Here is a 23474-nt window from a genome sequence, read left to right as displayed (position 1 = left end):
ATATAATAATAATAATATATATGTATATATATATAATGTATATTAAATTAATTAATAATAATGCGCATTTCTAGCTGTTTCTCGGCTGCATCCATTGAAAACTATTAAAATTGGAAAAATGTTCTCATCTGCTTAATTAATTTTGTTAATTTACCATCGTTTAAAATCATATATATGTAATGTATATAAATCTGATATTTGTTTTATTTGTATATGTATATAATTTAGTATTATGTTTTCAATGGTCAGTTTTGTTTATTGTTGTATGTTTGAATATATAAAATAAGCATTTCTTTTATGATTTTTATTTATTATTTTTGCATTTTCAATTCATGTATTTTTTGTATTATTTAATTAGTTTTTTTTCTCGTTACATTTGTTATTATGCATATTTAGTTATATGACTATATTATAATCTTTCGGGTTTGATGATAGTTGGTTGCTATTTTGAAATAAGAAGTGAGGGTTTGAATTTGATTTTGAATTTAATATTTTTTCTTTGTTTAGCTTTGTTTGGCAGAGTTTTTTATTTTTACTTTTATTTTTTTTTTTAGATTTTAGTTATGTTCGAGAAGCTGTGAAATTTGAAAGCCCTTTTTGTTGCCGTGTAAAAGAGTAATAGCGAGAGAGATAGAGAGATAGATCAAGGGAGAAAGTGAAATGTGCAGACTGTATGGGAGGAAATTGCAAAGCTTTTTGGAGCGTGGAAAACGTTAAACAAATTGCGACGAATGTAAATACAGAATGTATGGGTGGAGTGGAAAGTGGAAATGAAAAGTGAGTAATTCTCTACGTTATGCTTGACATTTACAGCGGTGTAAAAGATGCTTAATGCGCATATTTATTGTTAATATATATATAATTATATTTTCTCATTTTTTTCATTTTAACTTTCAACATGCATTTGCTTGTCATTGTGTATAAATATTGTTTAATTCATTTTTTTCTTTGCCTTTGTTTAGTTAAAAATAACACTTTGTTTAGCGTTTGCCTCACTTCTACACTTTTTTTTAATATTTTTGTTTTTTAAATTTTTTTGGTTTTCATCTCGTTTTACTGAATTTCATTTTGGTTTACTTTCGAATAAAACGCTAAAATATGCAATGTAAATAAGTATTGTATATAATATACACATACAGATGCATATACTTATATACATATCCATGTATGTATATATATATTTCTATTATGTATGTATATTTTTTATTTTTATTTTAATCTTGTTTTTTTCTTGTATATAATAGTGATTTTTTCGCATGTTTCCATAGGCGTATATATGTATGTATAAATAACGTCGTTTCATTGTATATATATATATGTAAGTATATATATATATATATTTATTTTTATTTTTTATTTATTTTTTTTTTGTTTTGATAAACTTTTGCGCGGTTTCTATATAACTTCATTTAGCAAGCTGTTATTTATCTTATATTGGTTTTTATGTTTAGCTTTATTATTAGTTTTTACAGTGCCCAAATGTACAAATAGCAAAGAACAATCGAAATAATATCTCTATCAATATATATGTATATATATATAAATATATATATGCATATAAGATCTATGTATATGTATATTTGTATTAAATAGATGGGGAGTTCCGGAATTATCAGGGAAGTGTTTTTTTTAGGAAAGAAGGAGGGGAAGTGGGGACTCAACTTTTTAATTGCATTTCCACATATTCGTTTTTTTGCTTTACAACAAACAATTCGTTAATATTTAAATAAATTCATAAATCCTATTCAGTTGACAATTGCTACAAAAAAACTGTATAAGTTATATACTATATATATGTATATATATATGTATAAATGTGAGTGTGTATGTTATGTATGTATGTATGTATGAATACGATGCCTATACGCGTATCATATGCATAAAGTTCTACGTTTAACCATTATCATAAGTATTTAAAGTATGAGGTAATGCTTTATTTCGACTTAACTATGGAAAAACCCCAACGAACAGATCACAATCGAAATGATCTTCAACTGAAAATGAATATGCTCGATCTGTTGGTTGGTGCTCCAAATAAAATATATATGTATATATATTTATTAATATATATGTATATATGTATATATGTATATATATATTGTATAATAGGCATACATAGTAAGTACATACACATACACATATGTTATACTACATACATATATGCGATATGGGGGCTGGTTTCAAGATGCAGTTGCTCCTTGGAAGCGACTGTTTGGCATCAGCCCCATCCATGTAAATAAGATCTACATACATTCTTTTCTTTATGTGAATATCTATACTATGTTAATATGTACTCTATACACACAAACGTGTGTGTGTGTGTGTGTGTATATATATGTGAATGTGTGTGTGTGAGTGTAGATATAGTAATCGTATTTCTATGGGTTTCTTTTTATGCTTACTCAATTTGCTTCTATTCAAATATGCACTAAATTATTTAAGGTTGACGTGGCTGCCCATGTAAATAAACGATATTTCAACTTCAACTGCTGCAATTGCTGCTGTGTGTGTGTGTGTATGTGTATGTGTGTTTGTGTATCCGTGTAAACTCACTTCAGAGAACAAGTCATCGACCAACTGTATGCTACTTAATTTCATATGCAATATGAAATTCTGATTAGGAAATATTAAAGTGTTTTTCTCGAATATCTATGCAGCATTTTTTCAAGTGTAGTGTGACGTTGCCTTGTAGAGAGCTTGTTTCTATTTCTTCTGTTTTATCGGCATTCTTTCAGTGTATAATCGATGTCTACTGTTTGTGAGTATGCTGCTCTTAACGAACCAAAGATTAGAAATTACATTAACACTCGCTTGCCTTCTCAACAAAGTCCCCTAGAGATATTAAGACTATGACGTTATTATACTCTTATTGTATGTATTTATGTACATATGTATGTGAGTGTAAATGGATGGAGCTCTAATCTCATAATTTTAATGTAAATATTATACAGTAAAAGTTGTAATGTGAAATTGAAATTTTAAAACAGACCTGTCAATGCCAATCTACATTAAAACTTAGTCCGAAAATGAAAGCTATAGATATGTTAAACTTACGTGATTTAATGTTAAATATCTAAGAAAAATTACTCATTAGGTGAGTTTATATCGAACTTTGTTGTTAGGTAGTTTAAATGCCGTTCGGCAGATGGGTAAATTGGCAGCGTTTTGAATTCTGTTACAATCTTGCAATACTTTAAATGCATTTCCTTTTTTTGGAGAGAGAACTATAGAATGTTAAATTTGTTTCTAGATGTTCAGGTCTGTTCTTGACTTAAAATATTTAATCGATTGCTAAAATCATTAGAAATGTTGTCAACAACGTAGAAATAGGCATTTAAGTATAGTATTTATTTATACTAAGCGTACGTATACGAAATTCACGATGGCCCCCAAAAAGTATGCTATAGAAATTGAAGTTGCAATTTGAAGATTCGAAACGCTGACTAGACTATATCGTACAGCTGCTAATTCTGGAAAGTTGCTAAAAGAATTTGTAAAAAATATGCGATCGTTAGAGTCGTACTGTAATGTTAGGTATTAATGTATGTATTTGGTTTAGCTATGGCCTTGTTGTATGTATATATGTCAATGGTATGGAGGTACATATATATATATATATATATATATGTATGTGTATATAAATATGCATGTATATGAATTGTACAAATATCTTGTGTATAATATTGAACAAGCGCTGTTACTCCTTATATTCCTCTTCTGGTTTTAATACTCTTATGTTTTTGTTTTTGGTTTTTTTCATGGAAAAAAGTCAACTATATATATATACATATATATGCATATATTTCTTGCTAGATCGCTATAAATATGTATGTATGTGCACATATGTATATACAGATACATATGTGTGTATATAGATACATATTATCCACTTTATTGCATATTTATTTAAAAACTGGTTTCGCTAAAGTTTTCAATGTCACTTTTCATATATATAGTTATTACACATTTTTATTTTATTTTATACAGATTGCATCTTTGCTTATGTACGTTTTTTTCAGCTATTATATCTTTTATTTGCTGTTTGTAAAAAAAAAATGTCTACTAAAAATGTACAATTTATGCGATTGCTTACAGAATTCACTAGGTTCCATTTTGTATATAGTATATAGTATAGTGTGTAAGTATGTGTGTATGTATATAATTCGTCTGCATGCAATTATTGTTATTCTGTATATTATATTCTCTTCAATATCTATAATACATATATATATATATATGTATACATATGAATATTCGTATGTAAAATAACACAAAAAAAACGAGTTACAATATTTATATAAGAGTAACGCAAAATGCGCTTCGCGACTTCTGTCGAATTCGTATTCTTGTTAAAATATTTACAGGGTATGTCTAGTTCATCTCAACGTTAAATGCGTTAATTGAAGCAACGAGAGGCGGGAGACAGATCAGCATGTAACCGCTCTCTCTCTCACTCTCTCTCTCTTCGCACTCCTGCATAGATCGGCGCGCATCAAGTTCGCCTAACTACATACATATACAATCATTATACATACATATGTACATATGTATGTATGTGTATAACATTTCGTTTATTTGTTACTTACAGAAAGTGGCAGTTTCTCATTTCAAATAGCTGTTCAATGCCAGTGAGATTCGCTTTCGCTTTCTCCTCCTTCTCTTTCTCTCTATCTCTTTTCTGCTGCCACCTGTGCGGTCTGCGATCTCAGTAAGCTTACTTATGGAATTCACCCAGGTGGCAACGCCGTGAGGTGAGTCGGATGTGCAAATCATAAAGGGAAATGAAAGGATAATGATTCAACTGCAAATTATAAACAAAATAAAACAAACTTTTAAGTTTTTGTGTCTTGCGTTTTTGTTGCTTGCTTTCTTACTTTTTTTTTGCTTTTTTTTAGTTGCATTTTGAAATAAATCCAAAAAACCATATTTATTCAAAACTGCATTTGTGTTGTTTTCATTGTATATAAAAATTTTTTTTTTTCGTTTTCATTTTGTTTGTATATAAATAAAAAGAATTTAGCTTTTTTAAAAAATGTGTGTGTAATAAGTAAAGCATACTAATTAAAACTCAATCAAAAATAAACAATTACTAATTTTTTTCAATCTTTTCTTGCTCAACTTAACAATTCTAGCTGTGTGTAAATAGACATTAAAAAATATATTCATATATATATTTTCTTTAATGTAGCTACAAAAATGTTCGTGTATAAACAAAAAAAATTAATTACTTTCACTTTTGTTGCTAAGCGGTAAAATTATACAGAGTGCAGCGGATTCACAGGGTGAGCGGTGTGCACAGGGTGTCTGTGTAATTTTACCGAAACAAATTAGCTTCCTGCATTGTATATTAAAGTGTTTACAATAAATTACAAATAAAATTATATTTAAAAATATGTGTGTATATATAAATATATTGAATTTTTATCTGTTCCATTTAGTTCTGTTCGATTTGCAACATAATTAGAAATGTGTTTTCTTTCACGCTAAATATTTGTGTAAGTTTTAAAATACTCAAAAATAAATATCGAAATACATGGACAGATTAAAATTAAAAATCCATTAATTACATAGCAGTCACAATTTGGATGCTACCCTCAATAAATTTCAAAATAGGATGCATTCAAAATTGTAAATTAATTGTTTTACGTACATATTAAATAAATTTAATTCCCAAATCTTAGACAAATATTTAGCGCACAAAAAATTTCATTTACACATTTTTCACAATTTAAAAGAGATATACATAAATATAAACCACACAAAATGTTACTTTTTTTTGCTCGTTTTGTTTGCAGTTGTGGTTGTTGTTTCGATTAAAGTTGATCGGTGAGTGTTTTGGGCTTAAATAAAAATTGGAAAATCCTAAAAATTTCTTAACTACATTTTCAACTTAAATTAATATATGTATGTATGTAAATATATAAAAAAATATTTGCTTAAACTATATTAAGGTATGATGATAAATTGAAAAAGAAAAAAACGGCCAAATTAGTGTGTTGACATAATTTTGACAAAATGTTTAGAGCAAGATCGAAAACTACAATACGAAAAAAAAAAAATAGATGATAATTATATAGAAATGTAGTATATATAGAAGGTATATATAGCTATATATGCATATAAGTAAGTGTATAACTATTTGATAAGTAGATGTCTAAAATAACGTTAGTTTAACTGAACACATTTTGAAGTGAGTTTTGTTGTGGGTGTGTATGAAGGTATGTGTGTAATGGTGTTGTGATTGTTGTTGTTGGCAGAAATCTCAGTCTAAAAATGCACACACATAAAGATGTTGTTGTTGTGAAGTTGAAATAAAATATGCATAGAAATAATTGCAATTATAAACTATGAATTAAAATTATATATTTGTATGCATGTTAATAGAGAATGAGATAACCTATAACATGAACTTGATGCGGTGGTGTCTGTGTATGTGTGTATTTGTTTGTTTCTGATTCGTATGTGGGAAATCGCAGTACTCAGAGATGGCGTCAGCGCAGAGCTAGAGCTAGATCTAAAGCTGCCACAGCAGTAGTGGCACACAAATGCCCAGCGATAGCAGCAGCAACAACAACAACAGCAGCAATAGCAGCAGTCGTATATGTTGCTGCTGCCAGCACTGTCGTTGAATGCTACAATTATGACGTCGACTACAATGCGATTGCTGCAGTTGCAATTGCAAATGCAGCAAAGCGGATGCCTCTGCTCTAAACGATGACGGCTCGACAGCATCCACAAACAGTTGCTGCTGCTTCGGTTGGTTGCGATGCAGTTGGAACATGAGATGCGCTAGACGCAATGCAGCCGCTGGTAGCACCACCGATACGTTGTTAAAGCTGCTGATGGTAGTGGCTCAGCGGCTGCAGTTGATGGTACGCCGCATGTGGATGCACATGAGCATGCGCATGCGCATGTTGATGTTGATGTTGATGTTGATGCTGATGAGGATGCTGATGCTGATGTGAATGCTGATGCGTTCGATGCGCATGAGTATGCGGATGAGCTGGCGGCGGAAGAGGATGCGTATGCGCATGCGTATGTTGTGTAGTCAGGGGTCGCGCCACTGGCTGATGATGATAGTAGGCAGGCAGCGTCTGAAAGGCACCAGTTGATACAGCTGCTGGCGGCGCTTGCAATTGTTGTTGCTGTTGCTGCTGTGCTGCTGGCGTTGTTGTTGCCGGTAGCTGTGTAGGTGGCAACACAGCGCGCTGCTGCACCTTTGCCTGCTGATGTTGCAACTGTTGGTGTTGCTGCTGCTGTTGAACGTGCTGCTGCTGCTGCTGCTGTTGATGCTGCTGTTGCTGTTGGTGTTGCTGCTGTTGTAAGTGCTGCTGCTGATGTTGCTGCTGCTGCTGTTGATGCTGGTGTTGCTGCTGCTGTTGATGATCTGCCGCATGACTAGGACGACACAAACGCTCATAGACTTGAGCAGCGCGTGGCGCAACCACCGATGTGGCTGCGGCTGCTGCAGCTGCTGTAGTTGTTGCTGCTGCCGCTGCCGCCACAGCAGACGCTGCTGCAACAGCAGCGGCAACTGCTGCACTGCTCGTTGGTGTCTCCAGCAAATGATGATGACGATGGTGATGATGGTGATGATGATGATGAGCTTGCGTCTGTACCGTTGTTGTTGTTGTTGTTGTCGATGCCGCGATTGACTGCTCGTTGTTGGTATTGCTGTTGCTATTGCTATTGTTGCCGATGCTGATGCCATTGCTACTATTGCCAATGTTGCTATTACTGATGTTGTTGCCACTGCCACTGCCACTGCCGTTGGTCGTAGACGTTGACGTTGCTGCCGCAACTCCAGCTGCTGCTGCAAGCGATGTTTTGGACTGTGACATTGGTGTTGCAGCTGCCGCCGCATCGCTGCTGCTGCTGCTACTGGCAACGGGCGCAACTCCGGCAGCAATGGATGTTGTTGCTGCCGCGGCTGCTGCTGCAGCGGCGGCGGCAGCTGCTGCCGACGATGCTGTCATCAGATTGCAAGAGTCAAGTCTTTGTCATTTAGAATTTGTTTGCAGCGCCGCGTTAATCTGTGTCCAGAGTTCCTTCTTGCACGACTTTGAGCTGCAATAAAACAAATTTTAATCATGCTGTCACACATCAAGTACTCTTTTACATTGCAGACTACATAAGGGTAAAAACTTCGGACTACAAAGATTATTTAAGTTATTCGAATTTGCATGTTTCATTTACAGTTTAATTACATCAAATTTATTGAAAGTTTTGATTTGGAATTGCATTTTATACGAGGTCGCTTCGTACATCGGTTGATAGCATAAACAATATTCAAAACTAATATATAAAAGCAGTTGCTTTCTTGTTGTTCAATACTGAATGCTTTTATCAAAGGCTGCAATGTAAAGTATGCTATAATTGTGGACATTAACTGACCGCTTGATCGACTGCAGCCAATCCTTGAACTGTGCACTGCCCTCGGGGGTGATGTGGAAGGCGGCGCGCGCGGCAAACACAATGCTGACAAACTCCTCGTAGTCCCCCTGAGTCAGATGGTACAACTTCTGGTGTATGCACTGGATGTACCTACAAATCAAAATAGACATCATTAATGCAGGAATCGAGGAACAACATCTGTCTGCTTACATTTGTTGACACTTTTGGACGAGTGGCATTAAAGCCGAGCGCAGATGTTGCATGACCAGCTGATGATTGTTGCGGCCCAGATAGTGCGCCGATTCGATGGCCACATCGTGCAGCACAAACGGACTGACAATGGAGTTGACTGCACAAATGCAGAACTGATGCAGATACTGATTGCCCAGCTTTTTGCTAATCCTCAGCAGCCATTTGACATCCTCGCCATAGGGCGGATGGCGTGCGTACTTTGCCTGCGGCCGATCATCGTGGACGCGTCGCGCCAACGTCTCCATGGCCAGCATGCCCACATTGTAGGCCACCAGCAGATAACGCATTTGTGTCGGTCTAAAATACAAACATAAACAGTGCGTTAAGATTAACTGAAATAATAGATAACGAATTAGTACTCACGAGAATTGATGTTGCGGTTGCCGCTGGCGCACTGGCGGCTGCGATGGCGGCGGCTGCTGTTGCTGTGGCGGCGGCGGTGGCGCCTGTTGCTGCATGAACGGGTACACTGCATGCTGCGGCGGATGCTGTGCCGGATGCTGGCCAGGATGCTGACGCAATGGCACACCCACTCCACCGGGTGGCCCATTGGGCGGTGGTGGCGGCGGTGGACCGTAGTAGGCCGGCGCCATGGGTCCCATGGGCGGTCCGGGCGGACCCTGCTGCAGTGATTGATACGCTTGCGGCGGCAGAGACTGGAATGCGCCTGGCGGTGGTGCCTGGAACGCTGGCGGTGGCTGATGTCCCGGCGGCGCTGCATGCACCACACTGGGTGGAGCCAGTTGCTGTTGTTGCTGCTGCTGCTGTTGCTGCTGCTGCTGTTGTTGCTGCTGTTGCTGCTGCTGCTGCTGAGACGCTTGCTGCGGCTGCCCATGCTGGCCATGGCTAGGCTGCCCATTAGGCGGCGGTGGCGGCTGCTGTTGTTGTGCATAGCCCGTGTACAGCGTTTGCGGTGGCGGTGGCAGACCAGCTGAGATGTACATCTGCATCTGTCCGGGCGGATAGCTGAGATTGTGATGGTGTGCATAGATGCTCTGGCAGAACGTGTAAGGACCGTATGGCGCCAGTCCAATGGGCGCCAACGTCGCCACGCCCGGCTGGAAGGGCTGCGGCGCCGAACTGACCACCGGAGGTCCTGGCAGAGGTCCTGCGCCTCCAGCTGCCGCGGCCGCTGCATTCATCAGCTGTTGCTGCTGCTGCTGTTGTTGTTGTTGTTGTTGTTGTTGCTGCTGTTGTTGCTGCTGCTGCTGTTGTTGCTGCTGCTGCTGCAGCTCGTGGGACTCGATGAGTGCACTCAGGCTAACCGCCGAATGCTCCAGCTGCTCGTCATGCTGCTCATAGTCAGCGACACTATTGTTGGGCGCATTGCGCGTATACAACTCATACCAGTAGCGTGCCACCTGGAACAGCACCTCGGGATAGACGCCGCCACCCTTGGCCGCCGTTTCGACTGTGAGACAAGCACGCTCCAACATCAGATCGCTTTGCTCCTTGCACTGCAGTATGGCGCGCTGTATCTCGTTGGGATTGAGTGCGGCCGCATGTGGCAGCACGGAGAGCGCCAATTCGGCAGCCGGATACACCATGTTGCTGTCCCAGCCACGTGAGGCACGATCAGCCATGCCCGCTGCTTCGGGCGGCGTCAGGTGCGCCTCCCATGTGTCAATCAGGAAGCTAATGGCCGGCGCACCAATCTCCATTGCCTGTCCCAGGATCCAAGAGACGTGCGACGAGTAGGTGCGCGATAGCCAATTGGGACTGACGCAATTGTGCAGTCCCAGGGCATAGAGACCCAGCTGAAAGGCGCACATGTGGAGCGCCCGGTGCGGGCCATGATGATTCTGACTGGTGCTCGCCTGTGTGAAGAGCGATGTGGAGCTGTTGCCGCCGGCCTTATTGAGCACATTCTTGGCCAGCTCAAACATGAAATGGGCGCTCGCCTCGGACGGTTGATTGGGTATCGAGGGATACGCACGCTTGCCCTTGTAGCGACTCTCCTTGCTGCGACTGCTGTTTGTTGGATTGTTGCCGTTGCCATTGCCGCCGCTGCCAGTGTTGTTGCCGCTGGCATTGTTGCTGTTGCCACCGCTGTTGGATGTGCCGCCAACAGCAGGGGCACCCGATGATCCGACTGCTGCACCCCCAGTGGCACCACCAACTGCTCCGACTGCTGCTGCTGCTCCAGGATTATTACTGCCGCTATTGTTCTGGCAAGGCACAAGGCCCGTTGGAGCCTGGGCATTATTGCTGCTGCACGACTGATTGCTGCTGCTGGCCATGCTCAGCGCACACATGCTCAGCTCCAGCTCGGCGCTGGTCGAGCTGTGCGGCCGACTGTTGCCGCCCACGCTGCCATAGTCATTGGGGAGCAGCTCGCAGAGATTGAACGGTGCACTGCCGCCCACTCCGCTGCCACCAGCTCCACCTGCACCACTCGAGCCAGCTCCTCCATATTCGTGATCGTCGCGTCGCAACGATTGCTGGCTGCTGGGCGTACGCACTGGCGGATGACTGGAATAGTAGGCGGGCAACAGTGGCGCCTTGAGCAGCGTGTGTATCTCACGATCCAGCAGCTTCTCCATAATCTTGGCTATCTTACGCGGCTCATCCTTGTAGTGGGAGAGCAGTGTGAGCGCCAATTCGCCTCGCTGTCGTCGCGTTCCCTCGCACAGCAGCGGATGCTCGGCCTCGGAGACATTCGCCTTCAGTCCCAGCGCCGCCACAGCCGCCTCGAAGCCCATGTTCTCCTCGCTGAGCTGCTTGAAGACGGCGGGATTGGAGCGCCGTGTCATGCCCGCCAACTCGGCGGCCGCATTTGAGGGGAACTTTGCCGACGCGGTCGTCACGAGTGCATCGAAGATGAACGTCGCCAGATTGATCGGCAGCAATGCCTCGCCGCGCGTCTTGAACGTGCCACTGCGCAATTGCTCGGCGCGTTCGCGTATCACCTGCAACTCAGCAACACCCAACGGCAAGCGCTTGAGCAGCGCCAAGATGTCCGCCTCCTGGTTTGCAAGCTTCACCTCCAGCGGCTTGGTGCTGGCGGGCGGTCGGGGCATTTCGAGGGCAAACAAACAGATGCGAAAGCCGATGTGATAATGCTCCGAGTTCTCCGACAGCACGGTGCAGAGGAAGGCGCACTTGGAGAGCGTCGAGGATGCCACCACGGTTAGCTGATGCGAGATGGGATTCACATTCTGCTTTTTCCCCTTCCGCTTCGGCGCTGGCGGCAACTCCATCAGCAGGTTGGGCGGATTCGCGAGCATCTGTTCGGCGAGACGCACGGCCAGAATGCACGCTTCTCGACCGTGGCCATGCGCATGCAATCCCTCCGCCCGGGCGAGCAGTATGTCCCAGGCATCCTCTGAGGGACGCACATTCGAAAAGATGTGCGGCTTCTCGTTGGCGAGGGCGACGCCGCGAGCGGCCAGACTGCTGCTGCTGCAGGGCAGCTCAACGGCAGGCAGAGCGTAGGTTGATGCAGCAGCTCCAGCTGTTGCTGCTGCTCCCGCTGTTGCTCCTCCGGTTGCTGCTGTTGTTGCTGCTCCTCCGGTTGCTGTCGTTGCTGATGTTGTTGCTCCAACTGCTGCTGCTGCTGCTGATGTTGGCGCTGCTTTCGCTGCCAGCGCCGCTCGCGCTGCTGCCGATGTACTTGCCACTGGCGTCAACTCGCCAGCAGCTGCAGCTACGGCCGCATTAACGTCAGCTGCCGCCACCTGTGCCACAAACTCATCGCTGCTGCTGCTGAACGATTCATCCTTAGACAGACGACGCGACACCTGTTGCTGCTGCTGTTGTTGCTGCTGCTGCTGTTGTTGTTGTTGCTGTTGCTGCTGTGCTACTGCTGCAGCTGCAGCCGCCACAGACTTGAGCATGTACGATGTGGAGCTGTTGCTGCTGCCGGAGGCGGTCGATGCAGACGACGATGCCGATGACGCAGACGATGTATCCGATGTGGAGCTCGTCTGCTGTCGATAGTCTGGTGTCCCAGGCACAGGCAACGGCACAGCTGAAACTGCGGCTCCAACGCCAGCTTCATCTGGACTGCTTGTGACTGCGTCTTTGCTCTGCTGTGAGACGGCATCGAAGCTGCTCTGTGAATCGGATTCCGTTAACGATTTCTGTCCCACCACTTTCGGTGTGCGGTCGGTGCAATAGTTGTGACTACTGCTGTTGTCGCCACCGAAATCATCATTCTCACAGAATCCCTCGCTGCTGGCACTCGACCGATTGCCATCACCGCCACCGCCGCCGGTTGCTGTTGATGCTCCTGGCGCTGAGGCAACACCTCCGCCACCAACTCCAGCTGTCGCTGCATTTGCCTTGGCATTGGCCACGCCAGCAACATTGGCCAACTGTTGCTGCTGCTGCTGTTGTGTCGGCTGACTATTGGCGGCCAGCGTAATGGCATCGCGATCAACGCCCATGCCACAGGCGGCATTGACACGCGCTAGCATCAGCACAGCGTTTATGGACGGCGGCTCAGAGGGGGAGCCAAACAATTCGGCGCCACTCGCATCGAAGCGTTCCCGATAGCCACTGCGCTCGGGTCGCTGCTTAAAGGCGCTCGCATGCAGCCCATGATCGTTGGACGCACTGAAATAATTGTAGTGCTTATTGTTGCTCATCAGTGCCTGTGTAGCATTCAGTTGACTCGCTCCGGCGCCGGTGCCCGGTTCTCCTTTGACATCGGTGTGCTTGAAGCAGGTGAAGGGCGAATAGTAAATGGGATTGGTATCATGCGTATGCGTCACACCCGCTATGGGATAATCCTCCCAGTCCAGATAGCATGCCTCAATCGCTGGCTTAAAACCAATAAAGAGCTCCGTCTCGGAACGTGAGTTCTGTTGATGCTTGTTCGAATACGATGGCGGCATCATGCGACTCTTGACCACACGATCCAATATCTTCAAATGCCAGGCCGTAAACTGGGCATGCAACATGTCACGCTCATCGGGTGCGAGGCCCGGATTGAGAGCAGCCAGACGCCAGAGGGCGACAATCTCATCGCACAGCGAACTGCACGCATGCTGCAACGCTGTCGAATTCGAATGGGTATTGGAGTGTTTGCCACCGCTGTGACCGTGTGAGCCCATCATGAGGGCCAGCTTCGTTTGGAACCACCAGATGAGCATCTGATCGCAGGCCATGCACTCCTCGGTGATGATCTCAAGCAAGCGCACGGCATTGCGATCACAGCGTCTGTACATTTCGCGCACTATCGACAACAGATTCCACATGCCCTCCGGCTCCCGGCCACGCAACGGACGCAATAACGAAGTCCATTCGGCAGCCGCCGGTGGCGCTGAATTGGTCAGATAGTTGACATCACTAAACACAATTGGCGCGGGCAGAATGAATTTGATGAGTATGCGCTTGATGTTGTTGTGCAGCGTCTTTTCGTCCAGATACCAGCTGGTCTGATCGTTGATCGATGCCCCAGCTGTTGGATCCGGTGCACCGCAGACCGTGTTGATGGCCGTCGGCTGTGCGCTGAGCAGCTCATCGAGCAGCCTCTGTGCCGTTGGTAATATCTGCTGTGGCAATTCACTGATCAGATACTGGGCAAACTTTTGCAGCTGATCGCGCTGTAGACGCGTCAATGATTCCGAGACTGGAGCACGCAAGCAAACCTCCAAAGGCTGCACATAGAATAGAGAGAGAGAGAGAGGGTGCATGAGTTAGGTAGTGTGTGTGTGTGTGAGAGAGAGAGAGAGAGAGAGAGTAATACTTACACAATGTATACGATGCAGGCAGACGGCAACCACATGGGAGCACCAGTAAGCGGAGGAGGTACAGGTGCAGTTGCACGACGAGATCCGACGGCGATCGAAGGTGACGGCAACATTGAAAAAGGTGCGCGGCGTTTGGCTCACAACACTCGCAGACAGATGAAAACCTGCACCCAGCAAGGAAAGAGTTTCGTCATCATCATTGTTCTCTCGACACAAAAAGGACTTGGCGACTTACCAATCTGCAGCGGATCCTTTACGGCACGCCATCGAAACAATTGATCGCCTCGATTGAATTCATCAGCCGAACTGTTGGCCAAACAGGAGTACAGTCGTATGTCCTCCTCGTTGTCCGGAAAGCTCCAGAATGCAATCCGCAATTGCAGTTGCTCTGGCACCGGTGGATAAACATGCTCGACCAGCTCGAAGGGGATGTATGAGGCCACGCATCTTGCCGCAAGCTCGGCAAGCGACGAGACTTCTACAACATAAGAAAAGAATGCACATTAGTTGTAGATAAATTAGCATAAGTCTCAAATTTCTTTAATTTCATTTAAATGAATCATTTGACTTAATGGAAACTTGAAAAATCAAAATATAATCATTACCATATTATTTTTTTTTAATATAGCTTACAATGGTCACCGTTCCTCCTTAAAATTTTATTATAAATGAAAACTATTTTTAAAGATTATAATCTCGGTTTAAACAAATATCCTGCTTGGCGTTCCGTTTGTCGGTCTATCCTCAAAAAGAATTAATTCTCAATACCTTCAAAGCTTTCAGATTTTAAATATAATTTCCAGCTTATTGTTAATTAGCAAAGCACCAAAATTTAGCAATTAATTTCATCAATAGCCAGTAAACTGAAAAGGTCCTTTTTAGTTTATATGATTTTAATATACAGTGGACATGAATGTTATAGAAAATAGTTGAGTCATTTTAGACTGTCTGGGAATTGTTATTAACTAAAGTTCTTAATACATTGTTTGACATATGTATTTATACTTAGTTACTTTCAGCTGGTTGAAATAAGCCGTGATACTTGCTTTTCGTTATTTTTTTGTTTTTTAATAATTTTATATAGTTAACAACAAGTTAAAGAATAAAAGAAGAAGTATCTTTTATGTTAAAAAAGCAAACTAATATCCTGCGCTTAAATAAATTCAATATCTCTTTTAGTTTGGCCAGTATACTGATTCAAAATTGTCGGTTGGTGGTGGTTTAAATAAGCTGTGATCCACTGTATTTAAGTATTTCACAAGTATGGTTAAATTTATACAGTAATATCAGATTTTGTACTTAAATTGATATATTATTTTTATATAATACTGTATAAAGAAGATATTTAGTAAATAAAAAAAGGAAAGTACATATACATATTAAAATGGAAACAGAAGTGCCTTTGAATCTTATATTCCACATCATTGCATCGATATGTCATCCTATCACTTAAATGTAATCGTTTATCCACTGTGCAATTTACTTTTACACGCACACATATACAGGCACAAAGCCACGTAAATTTGGCCAACACATGCACAGATCAAATGCTCGGGCAATGACCAAATAAAACGAAGGGCAGCGTCTGCTTGCGGAGGTCAACGTCGTTCTAGTTGTTGTTGCTGTTGCTACTTAAAAAAGCTCAATTCGATGTTTGTTGCATGTTGTATTGTGTATACAATGCAGCGCAATTGACTTGTAGATAAACAAAATTCTACAAATTGTCATGCAAATAAACAAATGGACAAAACAGCCAATACATCGAAAGAAAAAAAAAACAATAATAACAGCATAAATACATATGTATGTACATGGAAGCACAAACGCACACACATGCATGCATACTCACATACATTCAAACATATAAAGGTCGTGCCCGTTTGCTTTAGAGCGGGGCACAAAACAAAGCAGCAGAAACAATGAAAGACTGGAGAGTTTTGTTTTTGTTGTGTTCTCCCCCTACTTCTTCTTCTTCTTCTGTTTCGTACGCTCCTTCTTCAGCTGCTTTGAACAAGAGAAACTGAGACAGCATTAACAACATCGTTGTGTGCCCACCCGACAAAATAGCAAAGTTCAAGTTCGCCCACGCAGATGTACATGTGGATGCACACATATATTTCATATTGTATTTTACATTTCTATTAAATAGAAAACCTGTTTTCGCTTTCACTATCGTTAAGTCGGTTTGCTTGCTTGCTAATGTCATACTACATTTTTCGTTCACACTATCGATATCGATTTCGTAAGTCTTTGTCGGTTGGCGCACACACACGCACACGCACATACACACACACAAACACGCATGCACAGACTCAGACAGATAGACAAGTTGTAGTATGACCACTGCGCATCGTTTGTTTGTTTTCGTTCATGCGCTTTTTTCGTTCGTTCGTTCGTTTCGTTCATTCGTTCGTTCATCGTTGTTGGGCTGTCGCTTAATTTCAGACACTCTGGCACCATTTTATTCAAAGTCATTTTCCGCAAGCGTCAAGAGTTATTATTATTCATGCATGCCTATTCCTGCTTTATGTATGTACTATATGTACATGTACATACAGTGGTTCACAGCTTATTTCAACCACCAGCAACCGACAACTTTGAGTCAGTGTACTAGCCAAACTAAAAGAGATATTAACTTTATTTAAACGCAGGATTGTAGTTTAATGTTTTAAAATACAAGATATTTTTTCATTTATCCTCTAATTTTTTGTTTAGTATATAAAATTATTGAAAAACAAAAAAATTCCAAAAAAAAGTACCACAGCTTATTTCAACCAGCAACTTTGTAGCTGTGCGAAGATCAGTTTCCTAGGAAAATAACTGGTCTTTATGGATCTATTGCTTTGTATATAGTATTTTCAATACATAGAAGTTAGATTTTCGACATTTTAAGCTTTAGATCTCGAAATACACGCGTATTTTACAAAATGGGTCCGTGAACCACAATTGAGAAGGAAAATGACGTCATAGCTCCTTTAAAGAATGGATTTTCCCGTCCAAAAATTTATGAATTGCTGCATCTGAGTGTTTCGAATGTGCAAATAATCATTTCATTGTTTTTTTTCGGGAAAGTATAGTGCATGAGAAGGGCAAAAATGTACCCAATGCATTTTTTAATGAGACCGACGCGTGTTATATTGTCCGGAAAATCTGGAAAATCCAAAATTTTCGCCACCAAAATTGGCCAGTGTTATAGAGGAGGAATTGAGTAAGGCGTGCCACCCAGAATCAATTCGAGAGTACTGCGGGAAAGTAACTTTAATGACAGTATAAGGCGCAAGAAACCGTTTATAAGGCGCGCGAATCAAAAGGATCCTTTGAAATTTGTCAAGGAGCATGTGGGAAAGGATATAAACTTTTGGAACTTAATCATATTTGTGGACTAGTCCAAAATTAACATTTTTGGCTTGGTTGGAGCTCCATATGTCGGTCAGAATCCAAATTCCGGGCTTCAAAACATAAATTTAAAGCCTACAGTCACGCATTACGGTGGTAGCGTCGTGGTTTGGGCCTGTATGTCCACAGCCGTAGTCGGAAAACTCAATTTTATTGACGCGACCATTGACTAGACTCAATACCTAGAGGTACTGAATGTCAATTTGATCCAAAGTGCAGATAAACTGGGCATTAAGGATGATTTCCGCTTCTACCAAGACAATGACCCTAGGCTTAAGGCAGGAATTGGGCAGGATTGGCTAATGCGCAACTGTCGTCATGTCATGAAACCATCAGCTCAGTAACCTGACATAAATGTTGTAAAAAATTTTTGAGCCATTTTGGACCAGAACATCGGAAAAAGACCAATTTCCAACAAATCTAACCTCAAAACGGCTTTAGTGGAAGAATGGGACAAAATTAGCCCCTATATCACAAAAAAAATGGTGGAATCTATTCCAAACTGTCTGGAAGGAGCTATTAACCAAGAAGGAGGTCATACGAAATTCGAAAAACACAGTTTAACATATTTATATTTAGTTATTTTCAGCTGGTTGAAATAAGCTGTGGTACTTTTTTTTGGCATTTTTTTGTTTTTGAATAATTTTATATACTAAACAAAAAATTAGAGGATAAATGAAAAAGTATCTTGTATGTTAAAACATTAAACTACAATCCTGCGTTTATATAAAGTTAATATCTCTTTTAGTTTGGCTAGTACACTGACTCAAAGTTGTCGGTTGGTGGTGGTTGAAATAAGCTGTGAACCACTGTACATATATGCGTGCATAAGTATGTGCATATGTAACTTGGTTGTTGGTAGCAACAACAATTAAACGCATTTGTGTCTCTCTCGGTCGCTCATTTACTCTGTTGCAAATCGAGTGGCGCAATGTCATTGTTTCGACAACTGCTGTTGCCAGTTGCCAGTGTTGCCCCTTTTCACTCGAATTGCTACATTTCAATGTGTGGCCAGAGGACAATTCAGGTTATTGAAACAAAGAACAAACTGCAAAAAGAGGTCAAAACTTTACAAAAAGTACACACAATGTGTGTGCAAGTGTGCCTGTGTGTGTGTTTATCGCGGAAGTGCATGAAAAGAGATATGTATGTATGTATGCACACAAACTGCACAAATACAAATAAACATAATTTTGTTATGCGTCAACGAAAACTTTGAACAGCGCCACAATACTAATTAGATAACATGTGGCAACGCCACACACACACACACACACATAGAGCACAGAGGTGCACTCAATACCTAGCGATAGTTCTCATCATTGGTCCTCAAAACAAAAACAATTGAGTACAAGTCACGACCTTGTCAAAGCAGGTGCTGAGACCAATACCTGGCTGTATTACATTTATGCACACTTACTCAACTCTGTCTGCAAACACTCAAACAGACATGCATACATATGTACATACATACATATGTATGTATATATCTGAGCATTATCCTTGAAAAGGTTCCTTGACACAAACGTCAGCGACAGTAAATTGCAAAAGGCAACGTGTAAAGACAGCAGAAGTTTTGTGGTTACAAGCATTATGTTTGTTTTTTCTTTTCGTTCTTTTTTCGTTTTCTTTTTTTCATGCCAAGACGGCAGTTAACTTCAGACTTACATATGTATGTACACATTATATGTATGAATCTATATACACATGTGCCTTACATAAATGTGAGTGCAAGTGCTTACAACGTTAAAATGCAGCTGGCAATGCTTGCTCACCTAGTAAAATGCCAGTTCCCCCCAATTACAAAACAAAATAAGCAAGCAAGCTATAGTTGAGTGCGGAACACCAATTTTTTAGGTAGTACCAGAACATTTAGTGTGACCAAAGCACTAAGAACGGAGAATATTTACTCCTGATCTTTATAGAATGGTTTCTTGAATAATTTTCAACTTTATTTTATTCATGCGATCATATAATATCATAGTTAAATGTACTAAAAATAAAATCTGTACATACAAATTTCCATGCCTGGTGGCCCAGAATTTTTAAAATAAACAAATAAATTATCTTTTTAAATGATTTTAAGGCATTTAAGATAAAAAAAAATTTATTATCACTATTAAGTAGATTTTATTGATTCCAAAATGTTACTAAATTAGTCTAAATTTAAATTAACACTTTTTTTTTGTTTTGTTTATCTTAGAAACGTTTCTGCACATATGTATGTAAATATATCCAAATATTCCAACTGTTGCACATAATTGACATAAATAGTATATAGTACATAGTATATAAATCTCTACATACATATGTATATCGTTGTATCGAGACATTTTGCAGATGCTTATGTATTTTTATACATTTCCGATTGATAATCATTTATAATACCCTTCTACCCGGGTATAAAAACAACCAGCACACAAACACAAATACAAAACAAAGAGCAATGGCAGCGCAGTCGCAACTCCACTGAGATTACATGCTGATAATACTGCGGCGGCGCACAGGACGCGAACAGACCAAAAACAATGAGAAATGCATACATACGTACTCATATACATACATACATACATACATATCTACACAAAACAGGGCCAAAATAAAAAGAAAATAATACCAGAATAGAGGGAAAAGGGGAAAGAAACGCAAGGTAACGGACAAAGACAAAAAATGTAACCCATAAAGTCGTGATTTTGACTTTAGCGATAAGCAGAGGACGCTGGCAGCAGCAGCCAGCAACTGCTGTCGAACTGTCTGCCTCATGTATGTATAAATACATATGTATGTACATATATATACATACATACGTACGTATATATATGCAATGCTAGTAATTTTGCAGCATATAATAGGCGTGCGCGGTGTTGCCATATCGTTGAAACGGACCAAATCTGCACTGATCAGTTGTTGGTCACTATCCTTAAAAAGTTTTCATGAATTGATTCTTATTCACCTTATATGCAATGTTTCAGGAAATATGGAAAATACAATTTAACAAGTCTATAATGATTTCAATTGTTTTAGTTTTTAAAGTTGACTATTTATGTGTTTAGAATTAAGCTTAAACATAGGTAATAAACTCTCAGCAGGAATGCTTGTCAACTTTAACCTAATTCGCTAGATTTGCTCTAAGCAAATTTCAATTATAGAATGCAATTAAGGAAACTAGTAGCAGGATTAGTCTACTCACCGTAATATCGCCCACATTGGACACCAGTCGCAAGTGACCCACCTGCGCTGGTCATTCCATTGTTGCCATTGCCACCAGATGCTCCACCACATGCATTTGTGCCGAATGTGGAGCCGCTACCGCCATTACTGCTGTTGCTCTGTGTGGCACCTGAGATGGACGCGATTCCTCCACCATTCACTGCACCAGACGCCGCCAAGCCAGTGCCATTGGTTGGCTTCTTCCAGCCACGCCAATTGTTGCACAATGATTCCGCCTCGGAACTCCAGCTGCATAGTGAATCCTCTTCAAAGCGTATCGAATCATCAAAACTGAAACGGTCCATTTCCTCAGGATTCCACTCATTGCCACCGCCGCCGCCAGCAGCATTTGCATCGGCGCCAGCGCCTGCAGCATTAGCAGCAGCAGCTCCGCCACCAGCGGTGGCAGCTGCATTATTATTGTTATTGTTGCGACCTGCGGCGGCTACAGCAGCAGCGGCGCCAGCTGCGCCGCCAGCAGAGGCATCAGCTCTGTTATTGTTGTTGTTGTTGCTGCCGTTGCGATTCGCCAGGTTGAAGCTGGGGGTGGAGCGCGCGGGTGGTGAGCTTTTTAAGCAGTCTTCGCGTGAGCTTCGACTGTTCCTCTAGCTCGGTGAAGAGCTTTCAAGCAGTCTTCTCGAGAGCTTTTGCCTTTCTCCTTTTATCTTTGATGATTGGACTTCTTCGATGTGCGACGCGCTTGTCTTGTTTTCTTAATTTTTTGTTTTTAGAAAAGGGTTGTCGTTCTTGTTCTTGTTGTTGCTCTGGATGGATATTTGTTTTGTTTTGTGTGACTCTCTGCTTCTTCCGCTAGTTGTTGTTGCTATTATTGTTTTGTTTTGCTTGCTTTTTGTTTTTACGTGAAGTGCAATTTTTAATTTCGTCGCTCAAGTTTTTCGTGTAAAAGGCGAAATGTTGAGCGGTTTTTTATTTGTTGTTTCTAGTTGTTCTATTTGTTTGTTTGTTACTTTTCAATATTCCAGTTGTCAAGTGCTATTTAATGCTTTCATTTAATTTTAATACCTATTTATTTACAATAATATAATATATACAATATGCATGTGACAGTTTGCCGCGCAGTTATTCTGTTTGTGTTTCTTCTGCGCCCAGGACAAATTTGTAGCTTGATTTCATAAAAAACCCCCCAAAATAGAAAAAACAAACTTTTTTGAGCACTTTGCAGTTTGTGTCACGCCGTGTTGACACTTGCACTCAACACGAAGGCTTTTCGATGACCGCTGACCGAGCGAGCAATTTGTTATTGGAGGGGGCGGGGGGATGAACCACAAGAGAGTGGAAATATTTAAAAAGTGACAACAACCAATTCTTTAATTGCAAAAACCAAGAGATGAGAGCAGACAAAACGAACTGAACGCGTTGCGCGTTGTTGTTGCGACTGTGTCTATTGTTTATTGTCGTCGTTGTTGTGTTTCATGCTATTTTTCACGGCTATGTGAATTTGTACCCCCCACAGCAGCAGCGGCAGCGCAGCAGCAGCGAAGAGTGAGAAAGTCACAGCAGAGGCGCAAACGTCGCTGGGGGAGCAGTAATTGTGACTGTGTGCGTGTATGTCTGTCGCTTAGTGTATGTGTGACTGTGACTGCCAAAATAGAGAACGCCAAAATGGCCAATTGTTGTTGGTCACACAGTTTTATGTATGTATGTATGTGCAAGCATACACGACTACGTGCAGACATACACATACATATATATGTATATGTACGCGTATGTATATGTGGCGATGTTGCTGTTTTAACTGCAGCAGGACCAGCTGCTCTGTTGTTGCTGCTGCCGCCGACGTCGCCGTTGACTGCGCTATGCTGTGTGCCCGCGTCCCTTTCAGCAGCAACCTTTAATTATTTTTCACTTTTATGCTCATCTTCGTTCGCTCCTTTTTTATCCTGCCTTTTGCCTTGTCGCGAAACCTGCGCGCGAGCTCGCTCTTTCTTTATCGCACTCGTACACTCACTCTGGCCTGTTTAGACAGACAGAAACACACACGCAAACGCAAACACACACGCACACATGAATATATACACTAATGCACCGCTCCCGCACACACAACACACACACATATACACAAAAGACGGCAACAACAGCAACAGCACAACATCAATATATTGATATACATATATCAATGCCTGTATGTGTGCGCAAATGTATTGGTCGTATGTATGGTTGTGTGTGTTCGTGTGCACGAAATGCGTTAAAGAAAACGTTGAAAAAAACCTTTTTGTTTGCCCGTTTCGAATTAATTTTACTTTTTCACACCACTTATGCACTCCAATTTGTTAGTTGATAATCAATGCAAAATTTAGTTATGATTTTGGGTTGCATTTGCTGCATTTTTACACAGTTTTCATGATTTTTTGAACGGGACTTTGTTTTTATCCATCACAAAAATCGCGTTCGCGTTCGTACTAGTGATCAGCGTGACCGCATCTTGAAGTTTAAAATACACCGTTTTATTATCAAAAATATACTTCATATACTAGTTTCGCAAATGGATGTATGTACCAAGCTTGG

At 41.4% G+C, this 23474-nt stretch overlaps 1 protein-coding gene across 3 annotated transcripts; it reads right to left on the bottom strand.

Annotated features, from left to right (window-relative positions):
• Window positions 1-7925: 7925 nt before the first annotated feature.
• Window positions 7926-23383, bottom strand: LOC117576670 (zinc finger SWIM domain-containing protein 8 homolog). Of its 3 annotated transcripts, none has more exons than XM_052008632.1 (8): window positions 23178-23383; window positions 20929-21971; window positions 14578-14820; window positions 14343-14506; window positions 9010-14249; window positions 8605-8943; window positions 8395-8544; window positions 7926-8067 (listed from the first exon to the last, which is right to left on the bottom strand). In XM_052008632.1, the coding sequence occupies exons 2-8, from the start codon at window positions 21251-21253 to the stop codon at window positions 8001-8003; spliced, it is 6528 nt and encodes a 2175-aa protein (XP_051864592.1). In that variant the 5' UTR covers window positions 21254-21971; window positions 23178-23383; the 3' UTR covers window positions 7926-8000. The 3 variants fall into 3 exon arrangements, with proteins under 3 accessions (XP_051864592.1, XP_051864593.1, XP_034117584.1); XM_052008633.1 differs by having other exon boundaries at window positions 20929-21951; XM_034261693.2 differs by having other exon boundaries at window positions 20929-21941.
• Window positions 23384-23474: the final 91 nt, after the last annotated feature.

Source organism: Drosophila albomicans, chromosome X, assembly GCF_009650485.2.
Source record: "Drosophila albomicans strain 15112-1751.03 chromosome X, ASM965048v2, whole genome shotgun sequence".
NCBI lineage: Eukaryota > Metazoa > Arthropoda > Insecta > Diptera > Drosophilidae > Drosophila > Drosophila albomicans.
This window is presented reverse-complemented; position numbering and strand designations above follow the sequence as displayed.

What these genes read in the sequence shown, in the direction of transcription:
- LOC117576670 (XM_052008632.1), bottom strand. Translation starts at nt 21,253, where the DNA reads ATGGACCGTTTCAGTTTTGATGATTCGATACGCTTTGAAGAGGATTCA. An exon ending in AAAGGATCCGCTGCAGATTG is followed by an intron (nt 14,507 to 14,577) that starts GTAAGTCGCCAA and finishes TGCTGGGTGCAG; the next exon opens with GTTTTCATCTGTCTGCGAGT. An exon ending in CAACCGCAACATCAATTCTC is followed by an intron (nt 8,944 to 9,009) that starts GTGAGTACTAAT and finishes TTTGTATTTTAG; the next exon opens with ACCGACACAAATGCGTTATC.